Below are 13926 nucleotides of genomic sequence, written 5' to 3' on the forward strand. Positions count from 1 at the left end.
ACAGTTGTGGCAGCAGAAGCAGTGGCTTTCTGGACCAGTGCTGTCCAATATAGCATCTCAATGGCACTGGCTATATTCCACATGCTCAGAAGCCATACACTGCATGCCAGTGGCTACAATAGTGGACAGCACATATACGGAACATCTCTACCGGTACAGAAGGTTCCACTGGACAGTGCTTCTTGACACTGACAAATCTGTCCTCTCACCACTACGCTAACTAGCCTCAAGTCCATATTTACAGTAGCATCACGTGGTTCCATCTCATACAAATGAAGAAAACTCCTAAGCAACAGTGCATAGGCAACGAATGCCATGTTTTCATAATTTCCTTCATTCAGTGTAAGAGGGTAAGATAAACCAAAGGGCATGTTACAAAGAGATTTATCAACCATTAATCAATATTTAATTTTAAAAAAGAATTATATCACAGGCCAGGGACTAGAAATATTCTATTTTCTTTTATGTGTGAATCCCAATTGATTCATGGTCTGAATATCCAGGATTTGACTGCCCCCCCCCATTCCTCTCACCTCCCCCATTCCTCTGTGAATTAAAGATTGATTTTATTATAGGCCCATTTCCTTCTTGTTTATGGTATCACATCTATTTGATAAAGAATGCAACACTGGCAGAGATTTAAGTGTTTTGCATGTTATATATGCAAAAAGGGTAAACATCAAATATAGACCGGAGCTAAATGGCTTAAAGTGCATTGTTTATCATGCCTTATTTTATTGCTAATCTCACATATATCTCACATCTAACAGGGAACAGGCCTCACACACCCATAAAAAGCCTACAAACCAAGCTATTGAAAGAGTAATATTTAAGCATGGCATTCATAAAGTACGTAATGGAATTGTAGCGTTGACAGATATCACGGAACTGTCAACAAAATGGATTCTGAGCCATCTCCTTTCAAAAATGAGAAAACTGAAATCGAGAGCAGTGCAGTGCCACAAAGTTACTTGCTGAGTGACGGAGTCAGAATTAGAACCCAGCTCCCACATGTGGAGCCAGAGTTATTTTGGGCACCTCCTTTGTCGCCCTGCTCTGACCAAGGGGATGAAGACGATGAGCTGGGAGGGAAACGCAGAAAGATGGCCACTCTCAGATGGCAGGAAGGCGAGTCCTCCTGGCACCTGGCCAGCACCTAGGCCACACAAAGCCCACTATGGGAGACACGTGGCTGGGAGACACTCTTTCTTCTTAGCCCATACAGGCATTCTCAAGTACGCCACTTGCCTTCAAAACCGCCATTTCCCAGAGTAACCTAAATGCCAATCAATGGGATTTCTGGAACCAGAGTACAGGTGGTCTGTCCTGGTTAGTTAAATTTTTGAGCGTGCCTTTACTAGGTCTTACTTATGAAAAGCTCCAAGTTCTCTAATCCCACTTCTCTAAAATGGCATCTAAGCATTTACCTTGAGGTTTAATAGATGTGGTTTTAGGGGCCCGTAAATCCCCCGAAAAGGCAAGTGAAATTCAGCTCCCAGTCTATAGTATTCATTAAATTATCAAAGATATCCATGATTGCAAAAGGTCCAAAAAGACCTGCTATAAAGGGAGAGGAGAAAGATGCACTTTCTAGAAGGAAAAAAAAAATCACTGAACCCAGGAAAACAGCATGATGACCAAAAGGTCTAATAAACATCAATTTAATAGAAACAGGCAATGTGAATGAAAAGGGAGTCCAACACTTAAGAATCCCAGGAAGAAACAAGGTTGAAGACACAGTTCCCTTGTCTCTACCTTCCTTCATTTGTCCAAGAGCTGAGCTACCAATCCACTTCTGCAAGTAAGTGGGATAGGAAAACACCTTCCACCTTCTCCAGCACCACACCCTGAGGGTCCAGGTTGACCCAGACTGCCTGCAACAGTAGGGCAGGGTTCAGGGTGCCAAGTCGGGCTCCATGACCGGTGGCACTGCCTTGTTGCCTACCAGCTGTAAAAAGGGGCAAATCGCCATCCCACGTACTTTACCTGTCATGATAGGATCCTTGCATACCCTTCCTCACATCTTTAGATGACAGTGTGCCATGATGGGAGTGAAAAACGACCCCTGATACACTGAACTAATGTTGAAATACAGCCCCCAAATTAGAGGACATCATGAAAGAGAGCAAGTCCCCAGCAGGAATGTGTAGAAATACTGCTGGGGCTCTTGGAGAAAACCTGGCCTGGGAGGAGGCAGACATGGACTTCGGTCAGGAGCAGCAGCTGGAAGCCAGAGCACAGAGGCTGCTACAAACACGTTCATCGTCTCTCCCAGAAATTTCGCGACACATTCAACACCCACAAGAGGCCATGACAGCGGCTGCCAACTCATTCCATGCCAAGCGAAGGAGCAAATGGAATCGTAATTTTATCTTCCATTTCAGTACGGGGGGAATGTACCTCTTAATATGTTCTATTCAATGAAAACAATGGACTCGAGAAATGCCAGATACCAAACAGCAAGAAATGTTCACAGGAACCTGGTTTGTCAGCTATGATTCTGGACTAAAATGACATTAAAATTTTCATGGGGGAATACAAATCACGGATTTAAAAAATGTCTGCTGAACTAGATACGTGGACAAGGTGAGTCACTGGTACGCCTGCCTCATGCATTTGATTGCTGATCAGCATAATTCATCTGGTTTTCTGACTCGTGTCTCAGTTTTTCAGTATCAGCTTTCCACAAAGAGAATGGTGGTATAACCATTACCAAATAGCAAACATTGCAGATAGGAATATTCTGGTACATTTTAAAAGAAACTCTCACTGGTGCTGATGGACTATAAAATATTTTTAAAACATGGTTAAGTCATAAATCTCTTCAATACCAAGAGGCAGGGTGTAATGATTTGTATATTTTATTTTGACTTTACATGCGGTGTTAAAAACCCAAAGTACATATTATTTACACATCCACAATACAAGTTTACAAGATATCTATACATGTTAAAGTACTCTATAAAACAGTATAGAGCCACTTCACTTTAGGGTTACTTTTTATGCCGTACCATTAAAAAAGATACAATCTGTGTTTACCTTTGCACAAATGGATAAAGCATTTAAAAATTAAATTAACAGGATAGAGACTAGATTTTATGTTAGAAATTTCAACATAAATACTGATCGAACTCACATTACAAACTACAAGGCAGCACAATGTTACAAAATGTTATCTGGGTTCACATAGAGTTACTGTTCCGTTTTCTGCACGCCGGGATTAATATCGGTAAGGTGAACTCAAACGCATTTGTTGGCGGTGGACTGAGTAGTGTTTACCGTTGGTTGGTTTAATTTACGATTAATCTGTAACATTTTAGTTGCAAAGCTGAAGTGTTTCGAGAACAGAAGTTCTAGATTTTGAGCTTCCACAGATCTCAGGGAATCACATTCTTTAGAAAGCAATATTCTCAAAGGAAAAGAATAACTCTATCAGTATTCTACAATCTGTATAAAAATGCTCTGGTCTTCTGCAACCCATCCTCCCCCAAGTCATATGTATCATCAGTGTTATCCCAAGAAATCGGTTGAACTTATTTGTCTGACTTAAGTCAGGAGCATTCCTCTGCCTGGATACTTTCTAGATTAGGTTCAATAAACCATGGTGTGGTGTGCAGCATATTAACTGCATCAGGGTTACACATCATCAGCTGTAAGTGGCTTCTGCAAAACTACCAATAAATGACTCTATGGTTTCCACAGGTGTCACATTACCCGAGAAACCTCATTTGACTTCACATTATCACTGTTTCATCCTTAGGAAAGCAGGAGTGGAATGTTTATCATGGCAAAGGATGTAATGCTGCTATTTGAGTGGATTGTTTCACAATTAATTGTTCTAGGTTGTTTTAACGATTTTTTAAAAGTCTTTTCAGGTGCTGGTTGAAAAACATTTACAACTGGCACTCGGCAAATGATGTGCTCTACTGAAAACACTTGACATATTTTAGTACTTCTATCATTCTCATGAATAAGGCACAAAATGCACAGATTCAGGTAAACTCACATGTAATATTTACAGTATATTGTCATTACCTGCATGACTTCAAAGAAAACTCTCATATTAACACAACATAGACAACATGATTGCACCACTGTTCGGTTTTCATAGACACTCTCTGTTAGGCCAATTATAATCGCTTTCATACTTCCTTCCTCTGTCTTCTGTTTTGTTCATTTATCTTGGGGATAGGAGGAGTTAAAGGAAGAGAAATTGTACTACATGGGAGAAACCAAACAACATCAAAATAAAACCTTATTAGTGTGTCCAAGGTTAAATACAGTGAGTCAGGCTTGGATTCACAGTGGACAGGTAAATTTTACTACTGAATACTGGTGGATAAATCAAGGATCCCTCTTAACATCTCTATCTCCTTAAGCTGGCAAGACTGTAATAGAAGTTTTAATGAATAGCAGCACAAAATTACTTAGAACTCTTACATTCTGGCATTGGGGACCATGTAAGTCAAGTTAATCATTTTGATGGTCAGATCAGCCTTGATTTTATTTCTTTCTCAAAGCTGAACCCAATGGACTGCTGTGGGAAGAAGTTATTGTCTCTTGTTCAGTCATGCGCAATGTAAACAAGTCCATAGCACAAAAAGATGCAATGGGCACCAGAACAAATCCTCATGGGTACAGAACACACACACGCACACACACGCACGCACGCACGCACACACACACACACGCACACAGGCAACACAGTCCATTGGTGGCATGAAAAAAAATGCCACCCTTTGAAAAAAATGCTACAGTTTGGGTCAAAGACTGGAGTTTTAGCAAATTGTTTGGTAATCTACAAGTTCATTTCTTTGAGACATTACCATTGTTTTTTGACATTTGTGCAAGAGGCAAGGTGAATGCATACAATTAAAATGTTCACATTTAATGGGAAGACCACACATCATGGTAGTCTAAGTTGAACCCATTTTCAAGTATTTGCTCACAGACTCTTCTGAGTACTGTATCAGCTCTCTATACTGGTAAGGTAGCCCCCTGGGTGCTACACATCTCTTTAGCTTCAAACAAAAGACATGGAATGACCAGCACCTTCCTTTGTTTTCAGGCAAGTACACAGAAGCTTTGCTGTAGTAGCTACATGTGGCAAGTTCTGATGTTGCCAAAGTTAGAAAGAGTTTCTTTGGCCACTTGGTTCTCTTAAAATACAAGGGAGTCTCTTGTCTTAAGGTACCCTTACAACATCATCCTCTCAACAACATGGACAGGATAAAGCCACACGGAGAATAGCACACACTTGAGGCCTAGTAAGTGTATTTGTTCAGTGGTCTGACAGATGTGGTTTGAGGAACAAAGGAAGGCTTTGGTGGCACATCAGGTTTTAAGGACGGTGTCCTCTTTAGTCCCGTCCTAGGAAGGGTGCCATTACTGGTATAGCTGCTCTGTCTGGAGAGGGAAGGCTGCAGATGAACACTCACTGGTGTTCCCTGAATATAGTCCACCTTTGCCCCTGTGGAGGTGGGCAGGTACCCTCCACGGTTCATACTCGGCTGTCTAGATAACAAAACACCATTTGGTGAGTTTAAGTTTTTAGGCATAGCAGATATAGAGTGCCTCTGGGAGGAATTTTTGTGATAACCCCTTTGTCTTTCCAGAGAAGTCATTGGGACTCCAGGAGTGGTGGGGACGTCCACTCGCTTGGTTGGGCTGTTTCTGGGGAGAGTTGAAGGAGGAGAGTACAGCGATGCTTCCCGGTTAGGGACCTTGGGTGGGACCTCAGACATAGGTCCCACAGGATCCAGCATTAGGGTCTGGTGGGCCATCTGGATGTCTCCCATGATGGCTTTGGGGTTGCTATTTGGGTCATTTAGATGCTTCAGGAGATCATTGAGGGTATTTCTGGAATCCACAGAACGCCGGTGATCTCTTTTGCTGGATGACTTTGTAAGCGGGTGGTCAATGTTCTGAAGCTTCTTTTCAGCTTTGTGAGCATTGGAGTTTGAGAAAGACGTGTTGTAGTCATGAGTGGCATTAGGAAGAACAATGGCACTGGGGATATGCCCATGACTTAATGGGGAATGGGGTGGTGGACTAGAAGGAAAAAACTGGGGGGTTTCTTTCCTTGAAGCCCCATGGCCGTGGGCCTTGTCTGAGTGGCTCTTCATGGCCTGCAGGGTCTTCTGGTGAAGCACAGGTGTAGACTCAGGCGTGGGGAGAGCAGCCAGTTCGGGAGGTTGGCCCCGATGGTCCATTACCATGGATTTGGTATCTCCACTGGGTGGCAGCTCTTTCCGACTGGTCAACAGGTTACTATACAATTTGGGAGAATCAATATTCTGTTGATATTCCTTGACTGGGCTGTCAAAGAGACCATTCAGTTTGGCAAAGCTTCCACTGGAGTCTGTGCACGACTGGGCAGATTCTGCATCTTTATGAATCTTTCTGTTTTTCCGAACGAACATGTCGCGATAGCAGTATACTGCCACCCCTGCAATGAACGCACCCAAAACAAAAGCGGCAAAGACACAGGTGATGAGGACATTCATGTGGACCATCTGGTTGGACTCTCCAGACTGGACTTCCCATCGTACACCTGCAACAGATACACAGGAAAAAAGTCTGAGTGAGGTGCTTCTTTCAGACAGTATCAGCCAGCAAATGGCTTCCTGTGAGCCAGCACTACCTTCACATGGTCCATATGCTTAGCTTGGAGGGTCAGGGAGACTCTAAAAGTCCACCTACACATTTTTCTTTAATCGCGATCAGATCCCCAGAGACATATAGGATTGCTGCAAATGCCAGGATAACTCTGATCTCCCACTGATTCCTATGTGCCTGTCTTTCCCCCCGAAATCTCTTGTAAGTAGTTGTTATCTAACATCCAAAACTCCAAGGTTTTTTGTTTTTGTTTTTTTGCCTAAAAATTAAGAGTTAGAAAGTAGGTATTTTCTAAATGGCCAACTTTAAAATCAAGAAATGTTTTGTCTCATGATTTTCTCCTAATTCATAAATCAGGATTAAAGGGCAACTGCTGGAATTAGGAAAACGTATGGATTGGCATGAATGTCCATTATGCTAAAATAATTAAGCAGATAAACTTATGCAATCTTAACTAGAATAAAGACACACAATTGGTTCACAAACTAAAAGCACCTGCTTGGTCACTGTTAGCTACAAATATGGACTTTCATATTTACTTTGCTAATTTTTTTCATTCCACCTTCAGGTGAAGTACTCTTGAATTGCCTGCTATGAAAGAAATCCAGACAATCTAAAGAAGTTTAATATGTATCAGTTAAGTAATATTATCCAATTGTCTTGAGCTATTTAAGAAATATTTAAGTTAGACCAGACGAAGAGTGAATTAGTTTATAATTATTGGGATTTTCAATGCAACCACAGACATCTAACAGTCAATCAAAGAAATGTTAGTTTAAGAGGTATCCAAGTCTGTTACATGCTATAAGCACAGTTATCCCAGTATAAGGTAAGTCAGAAGAATTCTGAAGATTCTGTTGTTTTAGGTTAGTACTAAGGCCTTTGGTCATTAGTTGTTTTTAATCACTGTTCGGGATTATGGCATTCAGTGTCATTGGAAAAGACAAAGAAGGAAAAGCAGAAAGAAATGATATTACTAAGGAAAACAAAACAGAAAGAATGATTATAAAATTGCTTACAATGAAAACATATAAAACCCAAATCAACAGATGTAAATCATAAATGACAATGCACTGGCATAAAAACTGATTGGAAACCTGATACCATAGTTTACTAAGCACCAAAGAATAGATTTTTTTTTCCCCCAGAGTAAGATGTCTAATAAGCTACCTCATCCAGGCAACTGTTGTATAACTGCTTCTATTAAGGGCAGAAAATGATAGTTAGGGACAAGTGCTCTGTTATGTTTTATTGCTTGTGACATTCAAGCAACTTACTAGCACCTCATGTATCCTTTTCATAGTGCATTCGGAATTGAAGTTAAACAGAAGGCTGGGAAAGGCTTTTAGACAAAACATCTGATATCAGGATATTTGCAATTAATGAGTTTTGTGTTTTGATGTTGTTGGGGTGGCCCTGGAAATTCTCTGCCATTGAGCAGACTCTCAGTGTCTTCGGGCAGAAACCAACACAGATGAGATTGTCTGAGTGGCTACGTCATCACCTCTTTCTTTCACAGCTTCCCACCTCTTTCATCTGTGAAGGAATGCACTCCGATACAAGCACAGAAAGCAGAGTGAGGCAGCCAGCGGAGGTGGCGTGAACAACAGCAGGGCTCTGTTTTGGTTCACCTCTGGGAAACCCTAAGTCCACTAGCTCCTCAGAGATATCAGGAATCAGGTTTCCACTCAGCGAGAGATGAGTTCCCTGGTGAGGCCTTACCCTTTGGGATACCTGATAAAGGATCAGTAAAATCAGAAGTGTTTGGGTCATCTTGAACTACAAATTTCCGGGAGCTCGTCAGTTTAGGTCTCCAGGTATCAATCACTTTAGGTGTAATTTCTGGGATACTTGCCATTGTGGTAACAGATGATGAAGATACCTCCATGTCTGTGGTGGCAAACAGATTTTTATTAACGTGGGTAGATTTTTTTTTCTGACTGGTCTGTTGCATTTTTAAGTAAAGTTTAAGTCAATTTTATGAGAAATCCTATTCTATTATTTCATAAAAACACATCCAAAGAGACTACACCAAATTGCTTTCTTGCAAGGGAAAAGGAAAAACTAAAAATGAACAAAAGAGACGTATTAAGCAGATTTCAAAATTAAAGACATTCAAAACACTCCTACCGAAGCCCCTCAGGTGATTAATGACCCTCATGGAATGAGTAACACAAATCCCAGAGATTAATTGCTTTTTTCTCGTCATTTTGTGAGACAGCATCATTTCCTTTCTTTTTGTGTATATGTTTAAAAGCATTTCCATGGACTGTTAGAGATGTATCCTTCACTGGGGAACCTACAGTGTAACTCCATCAGAAAACACCTGGTTATGTCCGTGTCAACACTTGGGTTTTGACCTGATAAAGCAGGTTGCTCTGCTTTACCACGGACTCCCCATCCATCTGTGCACTGAGGCCTCACACCATCCATGGTAAAGCACCGAAGCACGGATGAACCTTGCCTGTACCCTTCAAAATGCTCGGGGAATTTATTCCAAAGAATTAGCAGCAACTCATGCAAAAGAAATGGCATTCATAAGCCAGATAAGGACGTTCTGATACATAAGACCTGCCATCCTTTTCTCCCTTCTGAAGAATGAAACTGCTGTGAGTTTTGGAAGCAGCAATCAGACCAGAAGGAACTTAACCTCTTAGCACGTGTGTTACTGATTTCCACAAAGTAGCTTTGCCCTCAGAATGTAAGCATACGGTTTTAGATTAAAACTCTGGAGACCCCCGTTCAGAGTGGCACGATGGTCACAGACGAAGGCTCCAGAACAGATACAGACTGCGGGTCGTTGAACACCTTAATACATCAGATACCGGCTTCCTTCAACAGGAGCCTTTTTCACAACACTGAGACCACAACATTCAAAGATTCCCGGGATCCCCACAAACCATTCAAAAAAGATGTCTAAAATGTATAAATACACATTTTGGGGAAATGTGTATTTGTTTACTAGGTCTTAGGAAAGGTAAGGAAAGAAGGGGAAAATAATGAAATTCTGCCATCCATTGGATATAGATGGCCAGAGGGAACATCCACAATGCACAAGGGTGAGAGAGAAGGAAGCTCGGGTGGGCAGGCGTGCAGCTGGAATGCAGTCTATGTGAATCCATTTGATTTTTCGTAGGGGATGTGCCTTGGTCAATGATGAACTGTTAACATGCTACACAGAGGTGGAGTGCTGAGTAAGAAAAAGTCTTTCAGTACCATCAGTGGGATTATGAGTCAAAGCAGAAACATGAAGGGCTGCCAAACTGCGCAAAAGGAGGGGAGAAGGGGCTGAAAATGCTGAACTGAAGGAAAGAAAAGGTTGTTAATTCAAAAAAATTAAAAAAAACTAACCAGATGTTGGACCGCCAAATATTTTGTAATCTGGTGTAGTTGAAGTAGGCAAAATTTCTAAAAGAATTAAAGGAACAAGTAATCAGTAAAAAGTAACCAAAAGAAAGCAAAAATTTATGAATTCCAATTAACTAAAAAAGTCAAAAGAAAAGACTATAAATAAAAAGATTAACCTACTGGTTAGACTACCTTTCTCTAGATTTTCTACCAAATTGTAAATGGTGAAGGAAAAAAAAAAAAAAGGTAAGACTCTTCTCTAATGTATCCCCATGACCAAACAGCTCAGCTTTTGCGAAGTTTAAGTTAAATGCTATGTGGTTATGTGTCCTGAGTCATTAAAAGGCTGATTGTAAAATAATGTTCACGTGCAAATGTGGTTAAAAAGAATTGCCAGGAGGGAAAGGAAGATCCGGTCTTACCGTGGCAGTCCCCTAGGTGGGCCGTGTTGCCGTATTCTGTGTCTTGTTCATATCCTCCAGCACTGTGGTTATGGAAAGCAAAGAAGTCTTCGGTTAACAGCCTTCATAGGGACACAAGTGACAACCAGAGCAGAATCAAGAACACAGACTGATTAGTAAGAAAAAATGGACATTTCAACACAGCTTGCTAAAACGAGGATTCCTGTTCAACATCTGGCCACTAAAATGTTTAAGACAGGGGAGAGAATTGTTTTTTCTCTCCATCCATTTCCCTTAGGCTACTGTCTACAATCTCCCTTCCTTCTTACAACTCCCGATTTTCTTGTTTATTTCTCCCATAAAAAAGAAAGAAAGAAAGAAAGAAAGAAAGAAAGAAAGAAAGAAAAGAAAATGAAGAAAAGAAAGGAAGAAAAAAAACAAAAGTAGTATTATTGGAATTTTTCTAACATTTCTAGCTTTAGAGACCCTAGAGAAGACAGAGGCAGCTCTCAGAAGCTCTCAGCTAATGTAACAAAACACACTTACAGCATCCCTGGGGTCACTCTGCCACAAGCCCCCTGGCTTAACCAGCCACAGTATGGGTCCCGAGATGCAATACAAGACCTATATAAAAACAAACAGAACATAACTTGGATTTTCTCATCATTGAAGGTCAAGATGCTGCAAGACTCATGGTAAGTAAAGACCCTCAGCTTACTTTTTACAGGATCCGTAACGCTCACAGCGACTGAGGGGGAGGCGAATAACGCAGCTAGAGAACGCCACATACACAGCGTGATGATCTTTATCCAACTGTAATGAGATGACCTTTCTGTCCTCCTCATTCTCAGCATTACACCTATATTTTGGGATGCATTTTGAAGCCATATGTTTAGTAAATCAAAAGCTACATGAAATGTACAAGACAAGTGGGGTTTGGTTGTGCAATTACTAAGAGCTGAGGTATCTTAAGGAATATTCCCGGTAGCAAACCAGGTAGGTACAGAGTTTGGGAAGTAATAAATCTGTGGTTCAACTTCTGATGCTCTGCACGGTTGGTTCAATTTCAGGTTGGACAAAGAGTTTTTTTAAGATCGCTTTCTTATTCTGGTGACCGAAGGGAACTATGTTTGTGAAGACCACGTTGGACTACAGGGAAGAAAAAGGACAGTGTTTCAATGCACTTAAATTTCGCTGTGCTAGATGTTTCTGGGTCTCTCTTTAGTCTCCTTTGCTCCATTTCCATCACTTATTTCTTCTTTGTTTTAGTGGCCATTATTTTTTTATATCCGAGGTTGGAAGAGTGGTATTGCGTGTGTGTGTGTGTGCGTGTGCATACTTACTACCTACTGTCTGCAGCAGGTGACGTCCTGAAACATACCTGAAGGTGTCAGGGGTGGTGCTAACATGTTCTCATTGCCCACAGGTGAACAACATGGGGTGAGTTATTTTAAACTCGTCAACTGTCCACCATTTTAGCCCCAGTGGACTCAGGAAGCACAACAAACTCAGGATTTATTTCAGGGAGGAGGAAAAAAACCCCAAAACACTCAATATGCCAAACCACTGCTAATTTCAAGGACTAAAAGGAAATTGCTGGATGAAACACACACCGGAAAGCTTTGAGCAGTGCTGAAAAGCATTCTCGTAAAATACACCTACTTTGCGTGGTTGTACGCTTCAATCTCTTCCAGTAATACGCTGTCATTCAAAGAGAAAGGACTGGTCTTTGCCAAAACTTTAAGCACCACGCCAGCTTCAGAGCCAACAAAGATGACTGTATAGTTCCGGTGGGGCCCAGCAGAATGGTCAACAGCGATGGCCGTCAGTCTGTACCTGCCAGAGGAGGTGTGCCAAGTCAGAGGGGAGGCCGACAGGAAGAGAGGGGCTTTGAGGGTGGTGGGCTGCTGTTTCCTGCAGTCTTACCTGATCCGAGTCTTTGTGAACCAGGGCTCATCGGCGATGGGTGGGACGGCAGAGTCCATTAGCGGGTGGGATTTGATGAACGACAGGGTTTCATCAGGGAAATCAATGGAGGTTTTATAGGCTTCAGCAAGGCCATGCTTTGCACAACAGCCAGGCCTGAAAGGAAAACAGTGTGTTTTTTCCCCTCACGAACTATCTAAGGAATAAGTGTCCATTCTGAAAGAAGAGGCCAAGGAAGAAAGGAGAATGAGCGAAACCAAGGAGCATCGCTATCTCCCTGCACTCAGTGGGTTCTCTGCACTCACCCCTGCAGGGCTATGTTTACTGACTTTGTCTGCAGTGCTGCCCAGGGACCCCATCCTGGCATGGGAGGTTGGCCCCCTCTGCTCTCTGAGGATGGCTGCTTCCAGTGACCAGAGGGTTTTGTTAAAGACAAAAACACTTTCTGTCTTTTTTCTTTACCTTGGCTTTGGTACTTTGTCTTCAGGGACTGCTGTCCAAACAGAATCTGGGGTTTTCTGTTCTTTAAACCGTCCTTTGAATACTTTTTCAATGTCATCCATGCTAAATGCACACACTGCAGAACCAGGAATGCTGAAAAGGGGGAAACCATCAGGAAAACCATCAGGCAATCGTAGGCCCACTCTTGGGTCCCTCAGGCAAGCACAGAACAGCTTTTGAAGTGCCAGGGATCTGTCCTCACCTGTTGAGCTGTGTGGTAAACACCCCGACCACAGTGGGGATGCCATTGATTTGTATTATGTCTGTGATAGACTGCAGGACATCAAAGTAGAAAAACGAATCTCCGGGGACAGAACAGTTAAGCCGAGCCTTCAGAAATGAAGTCCAGTGTTTCTCCAGGACCCGCTGGGAGCCACCCATGTCATTTTTACATATGCGGGCCACACGGGAATAGACAGCCTGCCCAAGGGACAAAAGCAAAGCAACAGGGTTATGAGCTTGGAGGGGGAATGGAAACAAAAAGCTGCAATTTAAGGGAGGGACACAAAAATGCTAAAGATATGTCTGGCTGCAAAGAATCTAGCAATCTTCTCTCTAGGGATTTGTACAGTTAGAATGTAAAACTAGTTTTACCTGTAAGGAAAAAAAAGGCCATTTCCCTGTTCTGCCAAACAACCTCCCCAAGAAGCGAGCTCTGGAAATGCCTGAGTGAATGCAAACCATTCCCACACTTTGCCTCCCACCTTGTTTCTTGTATTGTTAATGAAATGTACCATCCTTAAACTTGGCATAACGACGTTGTGATACTTTCAAATTACATGGGCTTCTGCTGAAGCACTCAAAATTGAAAAGTGGCCTCTACTTTCCATTCTGTCTTTTGACTCTGACAAAGAATAAACTACCAACAGATTTCTAAAGTGTTAAAGAAGCATCCATAGCTCAAGGGTGCCTGAAGAACACTCTCTGTAGTGACAGAAAAAATGAAACCTTCTCAAGGCCCAAGGCTGCTGTTCTCACTCTGGTCGTTGTTCGGGTGTTTTTCAGCAATTATTATCATGATAAGCAACTCACTTCTTTGCACTTGACCCTAAATGCACTGAGTGCTGGAAAATACACAGAGAGCATAACTCTACCGAAGCGGGCTCGATTCCACGCAGGGCAAGTCCATAAG

At 42.0% G+C, this 13926-nt stretch overlaps 1 protein-coding gene across 11 annotated transcripts in view; it reads right to left on the reverse strand.

Moving 5' to 3' along the window:
• Nucleotides 1-2845: 2845 nt before the first annotated feature.
• The window catches only part of SEMA6D (semaphorin 6D), a 571597-nt gene continuing 560516 nt past the window's right edge, over nucleotides 2846-13926 (reverse strand). For 3 of the 11 annotated variants that reach the window (XM_078448584.2, XM_060618634.3, XM_060618635.2), the window contains 10 exons: nucleotides 12997-13214; nucleotides 12756-12887; nucleotides 12294-12449; nucleotides 12030-12203; nucleotides 11086-11226; nucleotides 10914-10991; nucleotides 10389-10489; nucleotides 9970-10026; nucleotides 8341-8508; nucleotides 2846-6553 (listed from right to left, as the gene is read on the reverse strand). In XM_078448584.2, the coding sequence (XP_078304710.1) occupies nucleotides 5265-6553; nucleotides 8341-8508; nucleotides 9970-10026; nucleotides 10389-10489; nucleotides 10914-10991; nucleotides 11086-11226; nucleotides 12030-12203; nucleotides 12294-12449; nucleotides 12756-12887; nucleotides 12997-13214 (2514 nt within the window). In that variant the 3' untranslated portion in view covers nucleotides 2846-5264. The remainder of the gene's footprint in view (nucleotides 6554-8340; nucleotides 8509-9969; nucleotides 10027-10388; nucleotides 10490-10913; nucleotides 10992-11085; nucleotides 11227-12029; nucleotides 12204-12293; nucleotides 12450-12755; nucleotides 12888-12996; nucleotides 13215-13926) is intronic. The other 8 variants (XM_060618641.3, XM_060618639.3, XM_060618643.3 and 5 more) reach the window with 8 other exon arrangements.

The sequence above is a fragment of the Panthera onca genome, chromosome B3, assembly GCF_046562875.1.
Source record: "Panthera onca isolate mPanOnc1 chromosome B3, mPanOnc1 haplotype 2, whole genome shotgun sequence".
NCBI classification, from domain to species: domain Eukaryota; kingdom Metazoa; phylum Chordata; class Mammalia; order Carnivora; family Felidae; genus Panthera; species Panthera onca.